General features: G+C 40.3%; 1 protein-coding gene across 1 annotated transcript; it reads left to right on the top strand.

Annotated features, from left to right (window-relative positions):
- The first annotated feature begins 14,680 nt into the window (after nucleotides 1–14,680).
- Nucleotides 14,681–23,397, top strand: MNS1 (meiosis specific nuclear structural 1). The gene is made up of 9 exons (XM_032194948.1): nucleotides 14,681–14,878; nucleotides 14,976–15,103; nucleotides 16,556–16,658; nucleotides 17,572–17,801; nucleotides 18,597–18,813; nucleotides 18,892–18,999; nucleotides 20,831–21,088; nucleotides 21,996–22,121; nucleotides 23,097–23,397. The coding sequence occupies exons 1-9, from the start codon at nucleotides 14,681–14,683 to the stop codon at nucleotides 23,193–23,195; spliced, it is 1,467 nt and encodes a 488-aa protein (XP_032050839.1). The 3' UTR covers nucleotides 23,196–23,397.
- Nucleotides 23,398–23,688: the final 291 nt, after the last annotated feature.

Raw genomic sequence — 23,688 nt, 5'->3', positions numbered from 1 at the left:
CTTCAGGATGGGAAATTGCTCTGAATTTACAAAGATACAGATTAATTCTAGTAAATGTATAAAGGGGAAATTCACAGCATTAAGCTCTTGCCACCGGAATGGGCGGAGTGTGTTGTCCCAGAAACTGCTGAACTTGACTTGTTCTTGTTTTTTTCAGGGAGTCAGGGAAATGTTAGGGAGAGGAGGATCGGCTCAGTTATCTTCCTCTGAGATGAGCGGACTTGTAGCAGAGGTTGGCTCAGCTCTCTTTCAGGTCCTTGGAAGCAATCCCAAGCTCTTGAGGCTGGTCCCGGCCTCCAGGCACTGTGTTGCAGATATTGAGTGTAGAGCCCAGGGTCCCTACACATGCATGCACCGAGGCTCTGACTGGGTAAGCAGAGATTTAGTTGAGCCCCAGGATCCAAAGTGCTGTGTGCCTTGTAAACTTAATTAAAAAGATGTTAGGTGCAAAAGCTTGGCTGAGGGGGAGATTTACTGTGTACATATATTTATGAAAGTATGGAAAGCTTGGCTCGCTGTAAGCCTTAGCTGGTGGCGGCGTTTTTCCATAATAGACTGCTGTTCCTGTAACCCATGTTTTTGTTTTTTTCCTCTCACTTTCTTTTCTGCTGGTGCCTGGGGGAGGGCTGGCCAGGTGCTGAGCAGCCAAATGTTGCCAGTGACCGAAAGTCAGTCCCTGCAGGTGGGCATTTGAAAAGTATGCACTGCTCAAAAATGCCTTTTTACTGTTCCTAAACGCTCTTAGAGTCTCTCTCCTTTCCTTTTGTAGGGTTCTTGAGTCTTTTTTTTTGTAAGAGCTATTTAAAAAAGAGAGAGCATTTATATTCATACATATGTATTTTTTTGGTTCACTGGAAATTGGGATGCCCTCAATGATTTTACAACACTGGCTCAGATTTTTCTTCTAGTACACAGAAAAACGATGCTTTTGGTCAAAAGAATATTCCTTTTGTTAGGGTAAATTTAGCCTGACCTCTCAAATTTTAAATATTAATAATTTTACTACCACATCCCTTTCTCTGTATTACTGAGTAGGGATGAGGAGGAAAACCATTCAGAACTTTTCCCCGCATATATTTGTGTCCTGAACATCCTTTTCTGTTGGCAGCACAAGTCTGCATTTATCTGGTCTTGAGATTATTCACTGTTCTGTGGGTGTTTGATACGTTGCAAGGGTGTGCATGGGAAAGGGAGAAGCCTGTGTGAAGAGGAGGCAGAGGAGATCACGGTGCTTTGGTTTTGGTCCTTGTAGGAATTAATGTTCCGAAGTTCTGATTTTCACCCCTGCTGGACCCAAGAGAAGTCCAACAAAACTGTCCCACTTCTGTCAGCACCGAAGAGGGTGGCAAGTCCTTCTTGGTGGTGCTTGTGCGAAAATGGGGCTGAGGGGGATTCTGCCAGACTCTTGAGAGGCGAGTGGCTATTTTCCTGAGAGAAGATAGAAAAGGATTATTCTGAGTGATGTTAATTTTAAACAAATTAAATGCATATCAATTTGCTTTTTTCTGGTAGAGCATCTTCATGAAAGAAGGAAAATAATAAAATAACAAAAAAGCAATAAACAGCAAATGCAACATTACTTTTAGTGAAAGGCTAAGCAAATATAATAGATTTTTTTATAAGAGTAATAAAAAAGCATGTTGAAAACTCGTGTAATCGCATGGTGTTATTGTTTCTGAATTGCATCTTGTTTCTTGCAGCATTAATGTATGCTCTGTCTGCCTGGGAATATTTGGCAGACAATGACTGCAATGATAGTACAAAAGTTGAAAGAGGTAACACAAGGGAAAGGGTGTTCTGGAAGACTCTTTTCAACTCTTTCTTTTGTTGTTATTTATTTAAATGCAAATCTTTCAGGAAAAAAAAAAAAAGGCCCCAAATCTGATAAATATTCAGTAGCCTTGGTGGATTCATGAATGTGAAGCTGTATGGAAACCGCGAGTCACACAGGAAGTCGTCCAGGAAAACAGATCACTTTTCCTATTTTTAAATTAAAGGAGGAGCAGCCTTATGAAATAAGCTAAGGCGTATGGCATATTTTTAGAATCTTTTAAGAATAAATTGTGTGGGAAAAAAATCCCTTTGGTTATCTTCAGGCAGACCTAAGCAGTACTGAAGCCAGACAGCTATAATTAGTGCAGCCTTCTGCTTTGAGATCTGTGAGTGACAAGGGCCTGGTATCTTATTGTTAAAAAGCGGGTTGTTGTGAGGTCTGGGACCAGGTCATCACGCACAACTGAAGTGGTGAGCATGGTGTCTAGCACTGCCATTCTGCTATGAATGTACGATTTCACGTTCAGTGGAAGTAGCCCTCTCTTGGCTGAGATCATCTCCCAGCACTGGACGTGTTCTGATGCAAATAGGTGGAAAAGCTCATCTTCCCTTTCTGTCCCTTGGTAAGACAGTGCTTGTACAGGGTGGCTTTCACTCCCCAAGCAAAGCACAGTAAAGTTGTGGCTTCTCCAAGTGACTCGTGAAAAAGGAATTAAAACTTCCTGCAGTGCTGGGGTCCTCAGGAGTCTCTCAACTTTCCTGTATTGGTCATGAACAGGGTATGAGACTCAGCTCCTTCACCTGAACAACATTATGGCATGCTCTAAATATGGTGATTCTTTAATACATTAAGGTTAAAACTTACTCAACCTATTTAAAATTGTCACTGTTTCCAAGGTATCAACAACAAAAATATTTCATGAAAGAGACCTACAGAAAAGCTTGGATGCATTTTTGCTGCAAGTGTCATGAATGTCATGTTATTTCACAGCTCTATTTTTAAGCATCTTAATTACTGCTTCTACTTACACTTAGAAGATTACCAACTAGCAAGGATTCTAAACTTTGTTCAAGTGAAATTGACATAGCATAAAAAGAACTCACAGAAAACATCTTTGGGATGTGCTTTAGCATTTATTGTGTCTTGGTATTTTTATCTTTTTTTCATGTTTCTACCCTATCTCATTATGAGTTTGTTACAAGGGTTTTGCATACTCACAGTACACTACAAGTAACTTTGTTTAACGTTATTGTTATTATATAAGATAACTTGTAAGTTCTGCTTATTTTATTATTAGATTATACATTTTGAGCAATATTTTTTAGAAAAAGTGTTGACAAATGCCAAGGATTTTTTACGTTTTTACTCACATTAATTTTCTGTCTACTATCTTAACAGTCATTATATAGCACAGACTAGACTGGCCAGAAAATTTGTACTCAAGGAAGGAAGTATTCGTGCCATTTTGGTATGAAATACATCTTATTTTTTCACTACTGCTATAGGAAAAAGAAACGAATTCTCTGATGCAGCTGAGGACAGAGAAGGTAGATTTTCTACATTTAGGACAGATGGGTATTGGATTTATTTAAGATCATGTACTGTTTATGACATCTAACTTTATAGTCTCAACTCTCATATCCCATTTTGAAAGCACGTTTTGAGTATTGTTGTTTGTTTTCCTGCTTACAGTTGGGGACAAACCGCTGCAAAGCTCCTTGACATTATGCCCAAGCTCAAGGTGTCCAGAGGAGGACTTGTACAGGCGTCTCCCGTCTTATGTACACCTTGCACCTGGACTGGCTTGGACACCATTCTCTTCTGACTGTGCACAGAGTAACAGGGTCCTCTCCCATGACTCACTAATCCAGCTTGGGAGCCAAGCAAGGTGGGTATTTGCTTGACAAGCTGCCTGGAAGGCTAAGATAATCTAATTTTTATTTTATTTATTGGGGGGAGGAAGGGAAGATCCATATTTTCAAATACTGACATTTGTAAGAAGATCTTTCTTCTTTCTTTCTTTCTCCTTCCCTAAACTAGGTAAAAAAAATATACAGATTTATAGTCCTTCAGGAAACTGGCACATTGCATAACAAGTAGACGAGAATGAATTGTTCATTTAAAGTTAGTTTTAAAAAAGGAAGAAAGGACTTTTTAAAAAAGAGTGAATATTGCAGTCTAGGTTACAGCAATTTTGTTTTATGCAGCTGGTAGGGAGGAGTCTGATGTCAAAATGCACTGGTACGTATAAGTAGAAATCAATAAACATGAATTATTTAGGAGACAGGATAAAAATGGGTAAGTATTAAAATAGAATCAATTCACTCTATAAGCACTGAGGAACGTGTTTGAATTCCTAGCAATTTTGCAGCAAATCCATTTAGAAGCTCAATTTATGTGCATACAACCGGAGTGTAAGTGAATATTTCATTATCTAAATGTAAATGAATTATCTATAAATTTCAACTAAACTGCATGAACTAACTGTTAAAGATCGAGTATCTTAAGTTAGAATACCTCTGGTGTATAAACGCAGAAGTATCTAGCCAAAAGGTGTGAGAATAAGGAGCAGCTGTATTTCAAATAACAAGCATGTACAAACTGTGTGGGGTCAGTCAAGGAGCAGAGGGATTTGACTGACTAACAAAGTTTAAAACTACCTGGGAGGAAGAGGTGAGACAGTTTAGGAGTGACAGCTTTTCCTGTGCAACTGGTAGAAGGTTTTAACATTGCTTCAAGGTGGAAAAAAAAAAATCTATAGTAGAAATGGTAGCAAACAAGACAGACTGAGTCAGGCAATTTACTCTGCTAGACACCAAATGCTTTTCTGAAGCCGTTCCAACCCAAGCCATTCTCTGATATGATTCCGTGATTTCAAAAATGATCTCAGAACAAGTGCCAATGGCCAAAGAAAACCAGAAGAAAGTTTCTGTGTTGGTGGGGCAAAGAGAAGGTCCCGTTTAACTGAATTGAATTGCCTAAACTGCTTTTAGGGAGGATGCTTATATACATATATACAGCTTATAGACAGCCAGAGACACAACTAAGGCTTCTGCCTTGCAGCACAGCACTCTGGCTGGGAGCATGGTGTCTCCTCCCTCTGCTCGGGGTATCCCTAAGAGCCCAGACTGCCCTGGGGCCCTCCAAGAAAAATGGCCCATCATCTTAGAAAGGTTATGGCAGTCAGACCATGAGAACAGAACTGCTTGGTGATAAGCAGAGAGGCAGATGAGAATAATGGCAATTAGGTACCTGGGGAGGTGTGTTCAGTGATAGCCTTTAGGAGGTGGTGGTGTACCCATTCAAGTGCAGTACAGGTATAAACACACTAATCTGCCTGATGTTCCTGCTGTCCAAGTATAACAAGCACTGGAGCAAAGCAGTAAGGTAAAATAGCTGTCTGAATGCCATGCAGCAAATTACAGACAAAGCCAGAATTTAGGCACACCTAATCCTTAGTCTGTCCAATTCTACTAATTGCTCAAAGTCTCTGTGTTGTTGTCAAATACAAAAGGTAATTACATATCTGAAAATGTTCCCTGCTATTTGCTTGGCGAGCTATTAAAGAACCCACATGTGAGAGATGAACGAGACTAAATTTTTCCATTGTTCAGCAGAAATGCAGGATGGGCAAACTGTGTACAGAAATAGTGCTCTGAATAGCAGAAGAAAGATTTTAGAACCAGCCTTTACAGTGGAATTGACAAATTTGAGGATTATTAGTCCACAGAATGTAAGAAAATGACTGTGGATGTTCCAGGCCTTCAGGTGTTTAAAATCTCCATTATTTTTGGAGTCTGCAGGATTAGCCCCTGGTTTGCAAAGGAAAAGCCTTACCTGCTAGGCTTTCAAGGAACGTTCCTCTTTGAAGAAATAATTCAAACCATCAGTTCATTCTAGAGCGTTATTAGAGACCTTCATCACTGTGCTGCAGATATTGGTTTCCTTGTGCATGGAGTGAATTAGTGCTATGTTTCAGCTGGATTTCATGACCGTATTATCCAGTCAGTATTAAAATCCATTCATGCCAATCCTTTGAAATACCAACCTGTTGTGAATGCAATGTCATGCTTCGTGGGAGCTAGTTACATTATGAAAGAAACAAAATGTTTGTACGGTAGGCTGCTTAGCTCTTCTTTGAAATGCTATACCCCTAGATGAGCAGGAGGGGGTAAAAAGGAAAGAAAATCTGAAAATCTCTGGGTAGGTTAAGTAGCAAATTACTGATTTCTTAGCCATATTATTCCCTCAAAGATGAAAACATCCTGTCTTCATTCTGCTGCTGGAGTTGATCAATTTAACAAAGCTGTCCAAGCAAAGAATTAAAACTACTGTATGACTCTTACCACTGAGCACTGAGAATTGTGCAGGCAAAGAATGCATATTTCTGCCTCCTCTGCCTGTCTGGTTCTTGCCCTGATTCACCACAGCCTTGTGCTCATATGTACATGTTCTGCAGCATCATCAAATTATGTACTTATTATAATTTTTCTAGCTCCACTAAAGTTTAAATTCAAAATCTCAAAGTTCCTTCTCCTGCTATTTCCTTTGCTTCCTCTCTTGTGATACAATTAAAACATCTCTTGTCCTATAATCACAGGTAAACGAAGCACATTGACACTGCTTCCAGACACATGTGCTATCTAAAAGGCAAGCCTATGTGAAATATTTTTCAAATAAACTTGGTTAAAATTTCAGAAGTATAGATGTATGTGAGATGGGGATTTCCTGTATATCCAACAATAGCAGAAAAGTAGAAACTGTAATTACATACCCTATAAAATTCTTTGGGTCATCAACTTCAGGTGACGCGCCCTTATTAAAGCACCAAAATGTTTCTGGACTCATTGCAGTGAAAACAAAGTTGTCAACAGCAGTGTTCATCTACTAGGACAGCAACCTGATCACCAATTCCTACATGAGTAACAGAAAGGTTAAGAAAAAGGTTTCAACAGGAGGACTTTTTTTTAGTCACAAGGGACAAAGGAGGAGAAAAAAAAGACTAAAGAAAGTTATATACAGAGAAGCCATTTAATGCAGATTTACCATAAGGCAAGATAACCATGCTTGAATGTTATGGACTGTAGAAACTCTGTGAACGCATTGTATTTTAAACACTTAATCTGTTTTACAAACTATGTACATTCTTCTGCTAAATAAGATGAATTGGGATTCAAGAAGCAGCACATCCTGACAAATCTCCTCCTAAAGGCATCCATTAATATAAATCAACAGTAGCAATTTTGTTTGATCATTTATTTGCGAGAATCATTAAGGTTTATTAGCATAATTATTCCCTGTGGGACTTCATGCCACATAAATGAGAAATGGCATTATCAATATTTAAAAGATAAGTGTGTAATGTTCAGAGTACTTAAACAGTACTCTGCAGGTGGTGTCCAGCTGTAGCAAATTAGAATAGGTTTGATTTTTAAATTGTAGAAATACAATTTCAACTTAACCATTCATTTCAGAAAGTACTAAGTTTGCATATTGTACAAACCATAAATGCACAACCAAACTGTAGTTACTGCTTACATCAAGTGTGTGTACATTGTCTGCTGATGTCAAGTGGCCAACTTGTCTTAATACACCAAATGGGAAGCAAATGTCTCTTACTGGTTGAAGTCCTTTAGTTATTTTCTTTTTTCCTTTTTACAGTTCTATGTGATAACCTTTCTCAGTGAAGGAAGAGAAGAACTTGCTGCCTCATCCTCCTATCTCCCTCCAAACCGAAGAGCAGTTACGGCACTGTCATATCTCCTCATCCCTACAGACAGCGCAGGGCCCTGCGTTCCTGCCGTAGCTTTGTGACCAAACCCAGCTGGTGCCTCTGCACAGCTCTGTGATCATCTCAGTACTAGGAAAGAGATGGTTTATGTGAGCATTTTTTGAGGCAGACAGAAGGGACTGACTGCTCAGCGAAGCTGCTTGGGTGAGATTGTCCCAGTCCTGCCCCTGAGCCGACTGCTGCCTGAGGCATGGCATGGGCTCCAAGCTCACAGCCCGTGGGGCAGGTGCTTTCAGGCTTTTGAAGGATGCCAAGGAGGTCAGAGTTAAGAAAAGAGTATGTGGGAATAACAGTCAGATTTGAGAGAGGTCAGATGAGTGAACTGACTCCTTGTGATCTGATCAGGAGGAAAACTGTGTCTTTGGTTCCTCTTGCTGCTGCTAGAGCAAGTGCCAAACAGCAGGCACAAGCCTAGAGTGCCTGTTGCTTTCAGGAAGAGTTGCCAAAGGTTCCTGCACAGACCACCTACCATCTCGGTTCTGTTCCGTGTGAGACCTGTGCCCTGAGGGAAGGGACAGCTCAGAGACCAAAGGTGGGTTGGGAAGGGACAGCTTTTGGGGCTGGGTGAGCCCCACATTTTGTGGCATACCTTCAGGGTGTGAGGTGGGGAGCGTGGCGCTTAGCTGCGGCCACCTAAGGAGGCCTCTCAGGCCCTCTCCATGGCTGCAGGCAGTGCCGCAGTCCCCCCAGCTATGCAGCCACTAGCACCAGTGTGATCCTTCCAGGGACCCAGCAACCGAGTCGGGCTGCGAGGCAAAGGGCTGGGGACACCTGGCAGCTAGGCCTCTGGGGCTTCGTGTGGTCCATAGCAGCACAGAGCGATTCACCAGTTCACTGGTGATTTATTTTTTTCTTTGAGCACAAAGTTGCTGTTTTATCAGCGGTGAAATGTGTCATTAACTATTGTGCCCTCTTCTTTTCTCTGAAGGCTTTTGAATAAAACATCAGGGAGCCTACTAAAGATGCCCCAGGACTCCTGCAGGCATCCCCACACGGGGCAAGGAAGGCAGAGCCTTCACCAGCCCAGGGCTTTTTACAGAACTCTGCTGAGCTGACTGGCAGGATGAAATGCCAGAGCAGGAGATGGACACAGGCTTTCACATTGCTCTCAGCCCTTTCTGGTGTTGTTGTTTGTTTTCTGTTCATAGCCCTTCGGTTGCCCTTCCCATTGTTTTAGTGATGTTGTGGCTTAGGGTTACAGTTACAGACTAGCTTGTTAAATACTTTGTTAGATGCTGAATTTTGAAAATGTCAGTTTTCTCCTGTTTTCCCCTCTCTGCTAAACTCCCCTTTAGAGTTCCTCAGCTTTTAATTATACACAAATGTTAAAATGAACTCTTTGGAATTACTGTGTTTGGTGTGTCTTGCAGGAAGGAGGGGGGTTCTGCTTTCTTCTAAGCACATTTCTTTGTGCTCTTTTGTACACAAAGTAGAAATATATACAAACACCTGGGCTTGGTGCTTCCAAGGAATTAGGCAGTCCAGGGAGCATGTGCCATCCCACCCTTTTACTGGGTACACACTTTACTATGGGGGCTAATACAGGGAGGATGGGGAAGAGTAAAGCTCAGCATTTGACAGATTTTTCTCAATATCATCTTCAGTCATGAAAAGGATAAGTATTCCTTCCAGAGATGTGCTTTCTGATGGTAGTGCATTAAAAATGCTGGAAATGGAAAACATGACCAGGTAGAGTGCTTAAGAGGCAGGCAGAAGCTGAAGTGCAGGATGATGGCTGGGTTGAAGACAATGACTGGTTTTCCTCTGCCAGTCCCTTTCCCCATCTTGGCAGATGAGCTGGTTGCAGGATGGTCACTCAAATGTTTCTTCTGAACCCCATGCAGAAAAGACAATGAAAGATAAGAAAATGTAGCATAAATGCAAGTTTGTTACTTAATCTCTGTTTCCAAATTAAATGCTACAAATGGATCTTGTTATCCTGAAGGGCATTTCTTAACAGATAAACAGATCAAAGCGCTCACATAGAAGTCTGAGTAAGCTTCATAAAACTTTCTTGATGAGCTTTTGTAAGCAGAATTGTCATACCATAAACATTTAGATTCTCAACTAAACATCACTGCTCATTGTCATTAAAAAGAAATTGGTCCTTTTGCTTGAACTCGTGATCTCAATTCTTTTTCAGTTTAACTGGGGGAACAAAAGTTTGAATTGAAGTGGATAAAGCTCTTGCTGCACAAACAAGAATGTCATAGTGGTTTTATGATCATCTTGACACAGAACTCTGTTCTGCCTAGGACATTTGCTTAACAAAAATATGATTACAGGTAAAGCAGAAAGCCTGGAAATTGCATCTTGTATTTTCCCCTGCGTTTGCTAGTTGGATTAAAAAGAGCGTGGTGGACATGGCTTTCAAATTATTTTTTAATCACTGAATGCTAGGAAAGTTGTGCCAAATACACTTGAGAAATTCTCTGCTCCATAACCTGAGCAGATCTACTAGACAGGCAGCCAGTTGGCAGGAAAGTTCAGACTGTTGTGTGCTGTAAAAGCTCATTTCCCAGCTCACTGAATGGAACACAATCCTGTTGGCTGTTGTACAAAACTTGGCTGACGTTGATGGTATAGGTAACCTGAAAAAAGACAGCTATTATAAGAAGCAGTTGAACTCTGTAGTATAGATTAAAATAATAAGAAACTATAGAATATGTAGGACACTTACAAAACTACTAAGCAATGTAAATAATGTTGATTGAATGAAGGGTTGCAGAAAGCCACAAACTTAGTTTGGTAGGAGTAATAGGAATAGGACAGAAACTGCAGAGACAGAGGCACCCAGAGAAGATACAAAAGAAAACAGCCAGTGAGTCTAAGGCAGCCTCCCATCGTAACCCTGAACAAAGCCTGACGGGTTGAATGAAGTTTGGAAAGAGACTTGAAACTTAGTGAAGAAATAGTGTCTTGATTCCCTGCTTTTGTTCACAGCGTCCAAATGAGTTTGGTTTGCATGTTTCAAGAAGCACTTGCTTATTATGGCACTGCTGATGTGGAAACAAAGAATTGACAAGGATATTATGGAGGTAAGACACCGTGGGATGAAGAATGGTTTTGTCAACATGTAAGCCTGGAAGGGACTATCTGATCATCTACCTGCGTGAAAGCAGGATCAAGTGTCGTTGCACTACCTTACTGGTTTTATTTTTAAAGGTCCTCTCTATAAAATAGCTAATGACTCTGTTTTAATGTAAGTCTGCCCTTTTAATTAAAATAATAATTATTTTGTGTCCAACCAGCAAAAATCTCCTTTATAAGAAACATTGGAGTGCAATGTTATCACTGTGGAGTAAAATTCATCTGTAGTCTTCGGAATTTATGTATTCAGTTTTTTAGAAACTCTGTGCTTCCTCAGAAGAGCGGGTGGGTGCTTTAAGAACTTAAATAAGCCAGTAATAAATATTAATAGGAAATATTAAGAACTCCGAGTTTACTTGGCAATATATGCTGTGTATGATGCTGTGGATATACATTCTAATTGGCTTTGCTACATCAGCCTTTAGATGCTCACAACATTTACTTTTGACTAGTACAGCTGAGCAGAAATGGAGACCTGAAACTGAAGCAAAGAGCATACTGCCCCTGTAAGACTAATTGCTGTTCATGTCCTTTTCACAAACATCCTTTCTGGCCTGAGACTCCGTTTATTCTCTTTATTCTTTGAAAATTATATAGCTAAATATTTATTAAAACCACATTTTCTCAACAGGAGCAGCTGTATTTTTGCTGAACGAATTTGAAGCACAGAATATTTTTGTTCCTTGTAATATTTTTGTTTACAATCTATAATGTCATAAGTAAAAGATCACTTCTGCCTGCTGCTGCCCTGGGACATATTTTCCCTTCTACTGCAGAATAATCCTCCCCCCCAAAAAAAAAATAATAAAAAAAAATTGTAGTATTAGTGCTCAGATTTTCGTGACAGTGATAGCCCCTTAGCTGCTAAATCTGCTATCCCATCCATCACTAACATCAAGGAGAGCAAGCATTAGTTTCTCTGTGACTTATCTAGGTCTTTAGTAGATCAATACCACTGCTCAGATGTTTCAGACTCTTCCCTGTTAATTCACATTTATCTTTTCATCTGAAGAAGGTAAATTGTCTCACAGAGACACCATGTTATCCCCAGTAGTGGCTTATACTGTTGCAAAGTCAGCATGACCCACATATCTTATCTCAGCTGGAATGCATTTGTCACTGTCACATGGTATGATCATCTGGTAAAATGCCCTAGAAAAGAGGTAAACCTGCAAAATGGCATCACTTTTTTCATTTAATGACCTTATCTGCTTTGTGCTCCTGCATAACCTTTGGTTTAAACCCCTAAAGTAAAGGAAACCTTCTCTTTCCCTTTAATGCTCCATTTTGTCATTTTTATCATGAGCAAAATTGTTGTTCCTCCGCAGTCTTCCTTTCTGCAGTGGTAGGTTGATCAGTAGGTGGTGATACTGAGGCTGAGAACTGAATGGTTTATTAATATGCTCTGTTAACCCTGAGAAAGGGCTGCTGAATTTAACGCTTCACTTGTACAGTTGGCTGCTGGTTTACCTGATGCTTTTCAGGCCCTGGGAGTTTTTAGTGGTGTTAGGGAAAAGGAATGAGAAGCAGGTTGCTGACCAGTAAGCTATAAACAGACTACTGCAAGAAGAAATGCTGTATGAAACAAGGGTTTGATGGTAATTACACAGCTGGGACTCCTTCCTTTCCAAACTGTAGTGAAGTAGACATTTCACTATCTGTTATTCTAAAAACTTGGTAATTTATATTATGGAAAGAAAACGTAAGTATAAACACACTTGACAGTAAGGAGTCTGATGTAGCCGGCTGCAAAATGACTATGTTTTCACTCTGTTCTTTCAGATGTGTTGAGCAACTCTGTCCAAGACTACCAGTGTGGCCTTTAACTGAGAAATTAGCTGGTGCCATCCATCAAGGAGGGCTGCTTTTTGACATAAGGAAAAGGTAGGTCCACTTTAAACACAGGGCTAGACTTGTTTGCAAATAAGAATCTACCACAGAGGCCTCTGCTAGGAGCAGTGAGCTGCTGTGACCGCACAGCTGGGAGGAGCAGCAAAAGCAGATGCTTCCCGCAGGTGGAAATGGATCATCCAACGGAGACAACCTTCCTGGGGAGAAGGGGAAGTGCTAGGGCAGAGGAGAGAAGTGCTTGCTCAGATGCAGGTGTGCTACCCACATGCCTGCATGGCCAGCAAGTTTGTAGATGACCACAATGAGGGGTGCGGTCAGTTCTTTGGTTGGGGGGGGACAAGACGACTGAGCAGCAGCCTCCCAGAAGCTACAGGGAATGTATAGTGGGAGACTGAGACACTAATGAAAGAAGGGGAAGTTCTGGATATAAAGGGGAAAAAAAAAAAAAAAAAAAAAAAAAAACAACACAGACAACCAAGCTTTAGGACAGGAGCCTAAGTATTCTCTAAGTATTTAATTTAATAAAAGGAGTAGGGTAAGGGTTGTTTTTGTGGGGCTTCTAGAGTATTTTCCCCTCACCAATACACTATGTGATTGTAATGGCTGAAAGGTTGCTTTCTGTTTGGAGATCTGTGCACACAGTATGTTTTTTGAACTTCACCATGCTTAAGTTATGTTGGAGAAAACTATGATGGCATTAAAGATAAGAGTTTCTGAACACAAGCTGCCATAAGATTTGAGGATAAAAGAAGTCTCTGGTTGGATTTCTTTTTTTTCTTTACATTATAAAGTCACTGGAGCAAATCTAAAATGTATGGGAAATCAAAGAAAAATGAGGCACTGAGGACTGTAAACCTTCAAGTATTTTCCATACTAGATGTTAGTGCTGTGGTCTGTCCCTTCTGTGAAAGAAACACTGCTCATGAATACTGTTGATACACAAATGCAAGCCACCTCTTAATTTTAAGAAGGACTCTGTGAACTGACTTGCTGTTTTCATGTATGTTTTTCAAACACTTTCAATCCCAGTTTTCTCTCCGAATGCCTTGCTCTCCTGGAGACTGAACCTAGGTATACTTAATGTGCTTTTCTTTAGTGTTGCTGTTCCAAATTAAGGACATGTGTGCAAAAATTAAATTTTACATCTGAAGGCTATTTACTGTTGTTTCCAGAAGTAAGGTGAGGGGAGCTGGTTTTATTTTCTTTGGCAAGAAAGAAAATTCCATTTAACTGAGGCATATAGCTGTTCACTCAGGGAGCAGCAGCGAATGCTCATGGTGTTTCTTGCTGCCCCAGCTCAAGCCCCTGCTCGCAGCAGTTCGGTTCAAGGTGGCCTATAGCTTTTGGGGCAGCTTGTTCTTCTCAAGCGTTGTGGGAGAATGTTTTTCTCTTGAAAGTGTGAAGAATACCCATAGCTTCAGAACGTATTACACTAATCTTGGGCATTCTAATAAAATATTGGAAATTGATTTAAAATAATGAGCATTCCCATCCCACGTATATACAGATTGAAGCATACCTAGTACAGAGTCAATAGAAACAGGCAAACTTTTTGTTTTACCTGTTTCTGAAAGGTTTTTGTCTTAAGGTTAATTGTTTTAATTATCAAATAGGTGACAATGAATTTTAAATACTATTTTAAATGAGCTTAAATGCCTTTAATCTCTCACTCTGTAGAAGGGAGAATAAAGATGAGAGAAGTGGCAAGAGGTAGTTAAGTAGAGTCTGGGTTGATTTCCCTCCAGCAGCAAAGCCATTCGGGAGAAATTCACGGAGTGAGCAGTTGTGTGCTGCATAAGGTGTCTGTGGACGAGTTAGGGTCAGATTCTCCTTCCTTTTTGCCTATCGGGTTGGAGCGAGGCGCACTGAGCACCCTTGCCGGGACTCCCCTCTTGTGGCGAGGGCCATGGCTAACGCTCCGCCACTGCTTCCCCTTGGGCAATCGCCACGAAGGACAGAAATTCCTAATTAAATGCTGCCATCTAGTTCGTGTGCCTAGAGATGCGTGAAGCGAAGTGGTGCTTCAAGTAACACTTCGGGGGGGAATCGCTCCGGGAGCCCTTCTGGAAGCACCCCCCCGGCCACCATTTTCCCGAGGCCGCCCCGGAAGGCGAGGCCGGTGCCGCCGGTTGCCATGGCGGCGCGGGCGGCCGCGGGCGGGCCCGGCGGGAGGGATGGTGAGCGGGGATGGCGGGCGGCCGGCGGGCTCCGTCAGGGCGGTGTCAGGGCTGTGTCGGGGCGGCCCGGCGCCACTGCCTGTCTCTTGTCGCCCGCAGGACGCGGCGGCGGAGGAGCGCGGCGGGCGGCGGCGGGCGGCCCGGCTGTGGGCTGCGGTGGAGCAGGAGCGGCGGCTGGACGAGGCCGTGCGGAGGGTGAGGCCGCGGGGCCGGGGCGGGCGTCGCCTGAGGTGGCTGTGGCAGCGCGCCCCGGGCGGGGGACGAGGTGTGACGGGAGCTCTGCCCCGGCCAGGGCGAGGAGAGGCAGCAGCAGAGGGAGCGGCAGCTGCAGCAGGAGGAGCGGCTGGCGGCTGAGCTGGCCCGGCTCAAGCACGAGAAGCTGAAGGACGAAAAGATGCGGCAGCAAGTGCGGGAGAACAGGTAAACGGGAGAACAACAGGTAACGCCGCCAGGGAAACCCCCACCCATCAGCTGTGCCCGTAAATCAGCCCCAGCCTTGATAACGGTAGCGTTCAGCCTGTTGCATCTCTCAGGTTTGTTTTTCCTCCTTTAAGTTTGGACTGAGCCTCAGATGCAGCAGGGTTACACTGTGGGATGGTTTCTAGCAATGGAGAGGAGCTCTCAGTACGTTCAAATCCAATACACACAATTTACTATTTTAGAACAGGCTTTAACTTTTTGAACTTCAAAACTTTTCTTTTTCTGCTCTTATATGACCATTTTTTTTTTTTTTTAATCTAAAGTCAGGCTTTTCCCCTGAGAAATAAAACAAATGTTTTGTTAGATAGCAGCATATCTTTTATGTAACTTCCTTTTATTGTTTGTATCACTGGCTTTCCATGTTCTGTATCTGTTAAATTCCTGGTGTATCCTTGTAATATTACTGAAAGAACAGTAAATACAGTATTGTGCTCAGATTTCTTATTTGTACAGATGTCATGGGTGAAAATATTTATGAAGATAAAAGAAAACCTAAACAAAACTAAAACCATTTTCCTTTTCTGTAATACATTCTAAAGAAACTTTCCCAAGGAATTACTTATTTAAGTTTATTTTAAAAGGTATTACCTTGACTTGTTTCAGAATAGTTAGGAGTCTAAGGTAATCCTTGAATGTATCAGTGGAAGAAAGAAGTTCTGTGACTCTTGCAGTGATTACTCTGGGTTATGGTCAGGTTATATATTCCATTAAAATGTTTTGGGAACATTCTGGTAACAGTCCTTGTGTCTTTCCTGACTACTGTAGCTTTTGCCTCTGGGCTCTGCAGATTTCAGCTTCCTGAGTTGCTGCACATGCAGACACCGATGTTCTCCAGTGGTTTGGCTGGCTGGTTCATATCAACACTCATTTTAACTTTGTTTTCTGTTACTGTGGGCTGAGACTTCACACAAGAAATTTTGTTCTTGACCTCAACGGGATGAGAGATTTAGCATGTATATTTAGAAATCTTTCATGAAAATCCTTCTTTTTCCTTCCCTTTGTTGTACATATGCATGATATGCAATAACATATCTCTAATTTATTTGCACAGCTGAAGAGCATTATCTAATTTCTAGTGAGCTGTTGTGTTACTTAACCTTTATTGTGGATACCATAACAATGATCTACAGTATGAAACAATAATATTCAGTAGCAAATGTTCATCAGTTTATAATTCTTGTTGTAGTATTATTTCAAACCAGTTGGTATTTGTGGTTTAGTTTTATTGCCTGTTCAGTGGTTGTCTCATTGTTTCTTTCTGTTTGACAATTTGCGTCATTTCAACTCCTGTAAAGAGATTTGATCTCTCCATATGCTTTCAGTGGTGGAAGTTTCTTTTTTTTTCCCTATAGATACCTTGTAATAGGATAAACTTCTTTTTTTTCCCTCTAGTCTTGAACTTCGAGAGTTAGAAAAAAAACTGAAATCTGCTTATATGAATAAGGAGCGAGCTGCACAGATTGCTGAAAAAGAAGCTATACAGTATGAGAAAATGGTAATTAGTTTCAGTGTATCCTAGCATGTGGTTTTCAACCAAGTCCTATTTTGTTCTCAGAAGCCACCAGAGTGCTTTAACTTTTTGTGTACATTGTATTAAAAATTCTCTTTGAGACTGGCCTTTTTATCTAGGTTATTGCTAAGTTTAAGAATTCAGTGTATACTGAAATCTGTTTTTTGCTGTGGAGAACTAACTAGCCATAGGCTAGTTAGGCTTGCTAGTTAGGCTTGCATACTAGGCTTGCTTTGCCACGACAGCTGAAGTAGTAGTGAATTAAGCTGTGTGAAGGGATATAGTTTTCATTTCACTGTTTTTGTAATGTTTACTGAAGTTGAAACTATTATACACAGTTTTGTGGTGAATCCTTATCTCAGAAGCAGATGGTTGAAAATGCTTTTTACTATTATTAAACATAAACACGTCTGAGTAACTTCAAAAAAGAACTGTGAGCTTTTATATACATACAGGGTAATGTTGGTGATCAGGCAGGTGATTCTAATTAAATTTTGCATCAAACATTAATGTAAGTAAATTGAGTAATTAAGTAAATCCTCACTTTATTGAGGATGTTCTGCATAGTTCTATTACATACTGGTCAATATGCCATTGTGAGCTAGTTTCACTCATATTGTTAATGCTCTACTTGGTCTTAGTAAAATATATGGCTTCCTTGAAGTATTGTTAGTTCTTCTCAAGTTGTTTCAATAATGGGGATTCACTTCAAGGGTTCTACTTAAGGCATGAAGCATGTTAAGGCACTATATGTGTTTGTGTAGAGGGAGAGAGAAAGATTAAGGTGGAAAACATTCTATATCTGTAATGCAATATAATTCTTTTTATATGCGATGTAATTTTTCACTGCAAGTGGAAGCAAAAATGAATCTTAATTGCTTTTTTTTTCCCCTTGTAGAAACGTGATGCTGAAATAGCCCAAAAGATGAAGGAAGAGTATGAAAGGGTAGCAAAAGAAGAAAGTTCTGCAGAACTAAGGCGAAACAAGGAGAAAATAATGTATCAGCAAGAACTGGAGAAACAGCTTGAGGAACAAGAGAGGAAGAGGCAGGATGCTTATGAAGAGTTTCTAAAAGAGAAACTCATGATTGATGAAATCGTAAGGAAGATCTATGAGGAAGACCAAATGTTAGTTACTTTGAATTTTTATTATTTTTTAATTTAAACTTAAAACTGTGTATAATTCTACGTAGAAAAATTAACTTGTATATGCCTATTTCACAGGCCAAGGGCCACTTCAACAAATTACTCCTATTCAAGAAAGATTCTCTTGGTCCCACTTTAGTAACAAGAGAGACACTCGCATAGATTTTGCGATTTTGCTGTGTAAGATTCTTGTCATTTCAGTCAATCTTGTCTTGTTCCCCAGATACAAAATCTTTTTTTTTTTTTTTTTCAAGGAGCGCTTCCATTAGGCCTGTCATGCTGGAAATGGCTGCGTATCACAGATTTCTACCTTGCCTTGTGTCCTGACCTTTTCATGATACCTGTTAAAAATGAAATATGTTGTGTGCCATGTCTTAGGGCCATGGATAAGAAAGGAGTTTTCTGAGGGCATGATGGTAGTGGGGTGAAAGTTTAGTATAAATGAATAAAAAGGTTCAGGGCTTCTGAGGCATTTGGGCTATTGGGCTTCCTTCTCTCTGTTGTTTGGATGGAGCATGCATAAAATAAAGTAGTAGTGAGCACCTGTGTGTTCAGTCTGTCCTGAAGGAAAGGTATTAAACATGAAATTCCCTTTCTGGGGTTCATTAATTAGCATTTATAATTCAGGCATCTGATTTCCTGCTGAATGGGTAAGGAGAGTCATCTAAATCTTCATCTCTGGAATATATTGTTAATGATGAGCATACGGTGTGTTTAATGTCACTGCGGTATGTTAGATGGCTATTTATGCACTTTCACTTTTTTTACCTTATACAGGGAAAAACAACTAAAGTTAGAAAAAATGAGAGCAACTCAGATGTATATCGATGAATTTAAAAAAGAACAAGCTATCTGGAGGCAGAGGAAACGGGAAGAAATGGAAGAAGAAAATAAGAAAATCATGGAGTTTGCCAACCGTCAGCAACAAAGAGAAGAAGATCGGATGGCTAAAGTTCGAGACACGGAGGAGAAAAAGCAAAGACTTCAAGCCATGGTATTGAAATTTGATATTATAAAAGAGTACTTTGTATATTCTTGTCTTTTGTTGAGAAGTCCTTCCTTCTTGTAATAGATTGCCCAGAATCTACAGAGAGAACAACAGAAGCGTGAAGAACTGGAACAGCTACGACAAGAGCTGTATATGGAAGAACAGGCCGAGACAGAGAGGAAGAAGGAGATGGTAAGTGTTGGCAGGTAGCTGCAGTAGTACCTCTGTACTGCGTGGGGGGAGATTCGCTTTGCCTGGACTTCTGCAGATACTCGTATGGATGTTTTGGCACTTGGCAGGTAACACTTTTTTACATGTAGAACATGTCCTTTGTGCATAAACTGTTTAAGGGAGAATGCAAGTGGAGAGGAGTACTGCAACTTTGCCGTTATTCCTGTAGAAGATTCAGGTTAGTAGAGCTGGTCTGGATGAAACTTCAATAAAATAAAAACAGAAGTGTATATGCAGAAAAATATAAAATGTATGTATTACTTACGGGTAAACTAACCTAATTTAAACAGACAGGATATGGAAATTTTAACAGGAAGTGAAACCACTCGAATTGCTGATCTGAAAAATAATAAGGTGAAAGCTGGGGGACAGTATTTTACCCAGTATTCCTCTGTCTGTTCATTTCTGATGTCTGTGTGATGGAGCAGCTCTCCTTTAGTCTCTAGGAATTGTCACTACAACCACAACACTTACAGAAACATTTTTGTGAGACTATATCCCATATGCAGTTCCTTCTGCATCTGAGGATGCTCTTCAAAGGCCAAGTAACTCCTGTTTCCAAAACTTTTCTTCTAACAATGCTGGCAGGGTAATTCATGGATTTTTTTTATTTTTATTTTTACACTTTGGATTTTGCAATGTCTCCCGTGTTCATTGTGACTTTGGGATGGTTTTGAGGGACTTCCTTAGGCCCATTTTAGTATGTGAGCTGCCTCAAAGCAAAAGCTCAGTTCTGACAGGTTTATTAAATTAACTGAATTTTATAGAATCATAGAATGCTTTGGGTTGGAAGAGACCTTAAGGATCATCTGGTACCACCTCCCTGCCATGGACAGGGACATCTCCCACCAAACCAGGCTGCTCAAAGCCTGTCCAGCCTGGTTTTGGGCACTGCCAGGGTTGGGGCAGCCACAGCTGCTCTGGGCAGCCTGTGCCAGTGCCTCACCACCCTCACAGAAAAAGAGTTTCTTCCTTATAGCTGATCTAAATCTCCCCTCTTTTAGTTTAGGGCTGCCACCCCTTTTCCTGTCACTACACCTCCTGACAGAGTCCCCCGGTAGGTACTGGCAGGTTGCGGTAAGGTCTCCCCGGAGCCTTCTTTTCTCCAGGCTGAATGACCCCAGCTCTCATTATGTTTTTTCTTCTTTCTGTTCTGGAACAAAGTGTTTCCCTCTAGCAGACTGTATTTCCTAAATGTACCATGCCAGACAAGCAGTTTGTATGTAAACTCTAGTTTTTGGAGGAAAAATTCCATCTTTTGAATTTCCTTTGCCATCCCTAAGGTTTTTGTTTTTCTTTGAACCAGGAAGACAACTGAAGGTTTAGGATACTCTCATGGTCCCCTTTATACATTGATTTTATCTTAAGAAGAAGCATGACAGTAACTTGCAAGTTCAGGTTTAAGCGAAGCAGCTTAACTGCTTGCTTTTTACACATCTGTTTGCTTTTTCCTGCCTACTCTGACTCTCATCAGATTTTAGATAAAATCCAACACAGATAATACGTAACGCTGTTATTCCCAGGGAGCTTGCAGGAGGAATGTCTTGTTGACCCACTTCATGCTTGTGGAAATTTTTTTTTTTTTTGACTTAATTTTGACAGTCTTAAGACACTTGCCAAATTGGTTAATACTGGAGACCACTGTTAAATATGGAATGCTTGCTCCACTCACGTATGCTAGAAGGTAGCAGCTACAGTAATTTTTATCTGAGACAAATCAGGTAGATTGGCTGAAGTTTAAATTTTCCAAAGTATTTTCAATAAAAAGCATTTTATTGAATTTCCTGTATAGGCAGAAATTGAAAAGAAAATAAGGCAACGTCTAGACTTAAAGCAAACACATGAAGAGCAATTTGCTTTAAAGAAGATAGCGCGACAAGCTATGCAAGAAGAGGAAGAAGCCTTCAGACAACAGATGTTGGCCAAGCTTGCAGAGGATGATCGCATTGAACAGATGAATGCTCAGAAACGAAGAATGAAACAGCTTGAACACAAAAGGGCTGTGGAAAAACTTATTGAAGACCGTCACAGGCAATTTATTGCAGATAAAGTAAGTGAAATGTTCAGTTTTGCTGTTGGTCTGAGCCAAAACATCTTAATATGAGAATACTTTCTCTATCCTATGTAACAAGGCTGTTGTTACACGGGAAAGGTGACAAGGGAATTACAGAGAAATGGCTGAGGGCAGAAGGTGGAAAGCAGGCCTTTGTTTTAGTTTGCTGACAAGAAAGAAGTCTTTAGAGACAACTTATTACAGCTGAAAAGGTTAAAGCCTTTAACAGCTGTAGATCCTGGTGTACTTGACATGCTCTGCAAATAGCTCTTCAAGAGCCATATGATCAGTGACACAACTGTTGCCCATTTCAGCCTCCTTCATCAGGCAGTACTGCTCATGATATGTAAGAAGGGGAAAACTCAGCCTTGATTTCAGATTAAGTATTTCCAGGTAGCATCTGAGGAAGAAAAAGCTTGGCATAAACTAAAAACCACCCATGGAATGCTACGCTGTAGTTTTCAGACTGCACACACAATATGAACTGCAATTTCTAATCATTGGCATAAGAACACAGGCCTGGTTTTCCTTTTCCTGGACTAGAGCAGTGAGACAGGAACGGACTAAATCAGCTGAGAGTCCACAAGGAACCAGACCTTGACTTACCAAACTTTTTCAAAGGACTTTTAAATAATTTAATTATAGCCCAAATCTTGGTATTCACTCTTCTATTTTGTCTGAGACTTTTCTTGTAGTTATCACTTATTGTTTAAATAGTCCCTTTTTACGTATGCTTTTTCATCACTTTCAAACTAGTTTTCCCATGATCAGGATTTAAAATTAATTAAAAGAACTAAATTTACTTCATAAAAAAAGTCTCCATAAGTATAGTATATATTGGTGGGAAATAAATCTTGACAGAGCTGACGCTCAATGATTAAGAAAATTTACTTCTTTATTGTAGGAACGTGAACTCGAAGAAAGGCAGTTAGAGGAGAAAAGACAAGAAAACATTCGTCTAATTGTTGAAGAAGAGAGACAGAAACTCTTGAAAGAGCACGCATCTAAATTACTGGGTTATCTTCCTAGAGTAAGTAAACTGTATCTGAAACGCTTTAAATGATTTTTTTCTATAAATCACTTTTCTCTGGTTGTACAACTGTATAAATTACCTGGAGTCAGTGGGTGTCCTTCTTGTGTCAGCTCTCACATGTTCACCTTTTCTGAATTAGGCAGCAATGAAAAATACTCTTTATTGCTGTATCACTGCTTGCCATATTGATGCATACGGAGTTTGTTGAAAGCTTCCCCAGCCCTTTTTGCACATACAAAGCTTTTTTGGGGATATGGAATGTAAGTTTTTAAGTAGGGCTCTTCCAGCTAGAAACGTGTCCACTGTATCTAAAAGCTGGTATGATTCAAAATGCCCGTTTCACTCAAAATGGATAAACACCAAAGCTCTGCCTCATTTTGAAGCCTCTGATACAGCTGTAATTTGTAATGTTTTTTGAAATGCTGCAAGATACATTCTGTGGGTCATGTGCATTTTGAGAAAAGGAAAAAGCTGCTTTTTTAGAAAAAAGCAATTTTATCAAAAACTTCAATAAGATTTAATTAATGTTTCATGTACTGGTGTTAACTGGTGTCTTTCTTCAGTATGACCACTAGAATTAGGGTTAGAGACTTTAATTTCTGGGTTCCAGTCCTTCCCTTCCCCAAAACACACTTAATCTTCCAAAGTATAATTCCTGTTAAAGTTGTTCAAGTATCACCTGATTTCCGAAATAATTTCTTTGTGTAGGCTAATTTCAACACAACGTGATAAAGACACATCTTACCCAGTGCCTCTTTTCAATGTAGTTGCTCGACAGCTCCAGGTTAGCACCGAGTGCAGCAATTAGAAACTCATCCAGTGAAGTTTGTTGATGGTTTTCAGAGCTGTTTGTTTTTAAAGAGAGTACTGGCACTATGGATAGATAAAAGCTTTACAACTTACACAAAAGGATTCATAATCATCTTTTTAATTTGTTTATCTTCTACGTGTGTTTCTTTCCCCTTATTGCAGGGAATACTCCAAGGTGAAGATGACATTAACATGCTTGGTGAGGAATTCAGGCTGGCTTACCAAAAGAGAAGAGATAATGCATTTTCTGAAGAGGGATGAAATTTCCACCATCTCCTCTCCTGGTTTGCCACTAGATGTCATCTGACTTCTAATGAAAGTTTCTGTTGATGTTAACAGCGAGGAGCTCCTTTTTATTGTCAAAAAGCCTCCATTTTAAGACTGGAAGATCTGAGGGATAGTGACTTTCATTTAAATGTGTATTGTACTTGCATTTTTCACCAATAAACTGTTAGGAAGTTGAGTTATTATTTGTCAGTTACATTGGACAATTGAGTTTGGGGGTGAAGCAATGTTTAAAGATGTTTTCTCTAGCAACTGAACAGAAACTTAAGACCCTGTAAATTCAGATGGATATTTCATAATAGACTATAACATCCTGATGCACTATTTTTGGCTTTAATTTAAATATTTATCTATATTGGCATATAACACTATTAAAACACTACTCTAAATGTTTCTCCTTAGAAATGGTACATCTGAATTACGTGTTCAGTGCTAGCTCATGTTACTTTACTAGTACAACCTAAGGAGA

This window comes from Aythya fuligula, chromosome 11, assembly GCF_009819795.1.
Source record: "Aythya fuligula isolate bAytFul2 chromosome 11, bAytFul2.pri, whole genome shotgun sequence".
Classification (NCBI taxonomy): domain Eukaryota; kingdom Metazoa; phylum Chordata; class Aves; order Anseriformes; family Anatidae; genus Aythya; species Aythya fuligula.
Note: the sequence above shows the minus strand (reverse complement) of the source record. Positions and strands in the feature narration are given on the sequence as shown.

Excerpts from the sequence above, each read along its gene's own strand:
- MNS1 (XM_032194948.1), top strand. The coding sequence starts at position 14,681 with ATGGTGAGCGGGGATGGCGGGCGGCCGGCGGGCTCCGTCAGGGCGGTG. Across the intron at positions 15,104-16,555 it reads CAGCAAGTGCGGGAGAACAG|TCTTGAACTTCGAGAGTTAG; the intron begins GTAAACGGGAGA and ends TTTTCCCTCTAG. Across the intron at positions 16,659-17,571 it reads CTATACAGTATGAGAAAATG|AAACGTGATGCTGAAATAGC; the intron begins GTAATTAGTTTC and ends TTCCCCTTGTAG.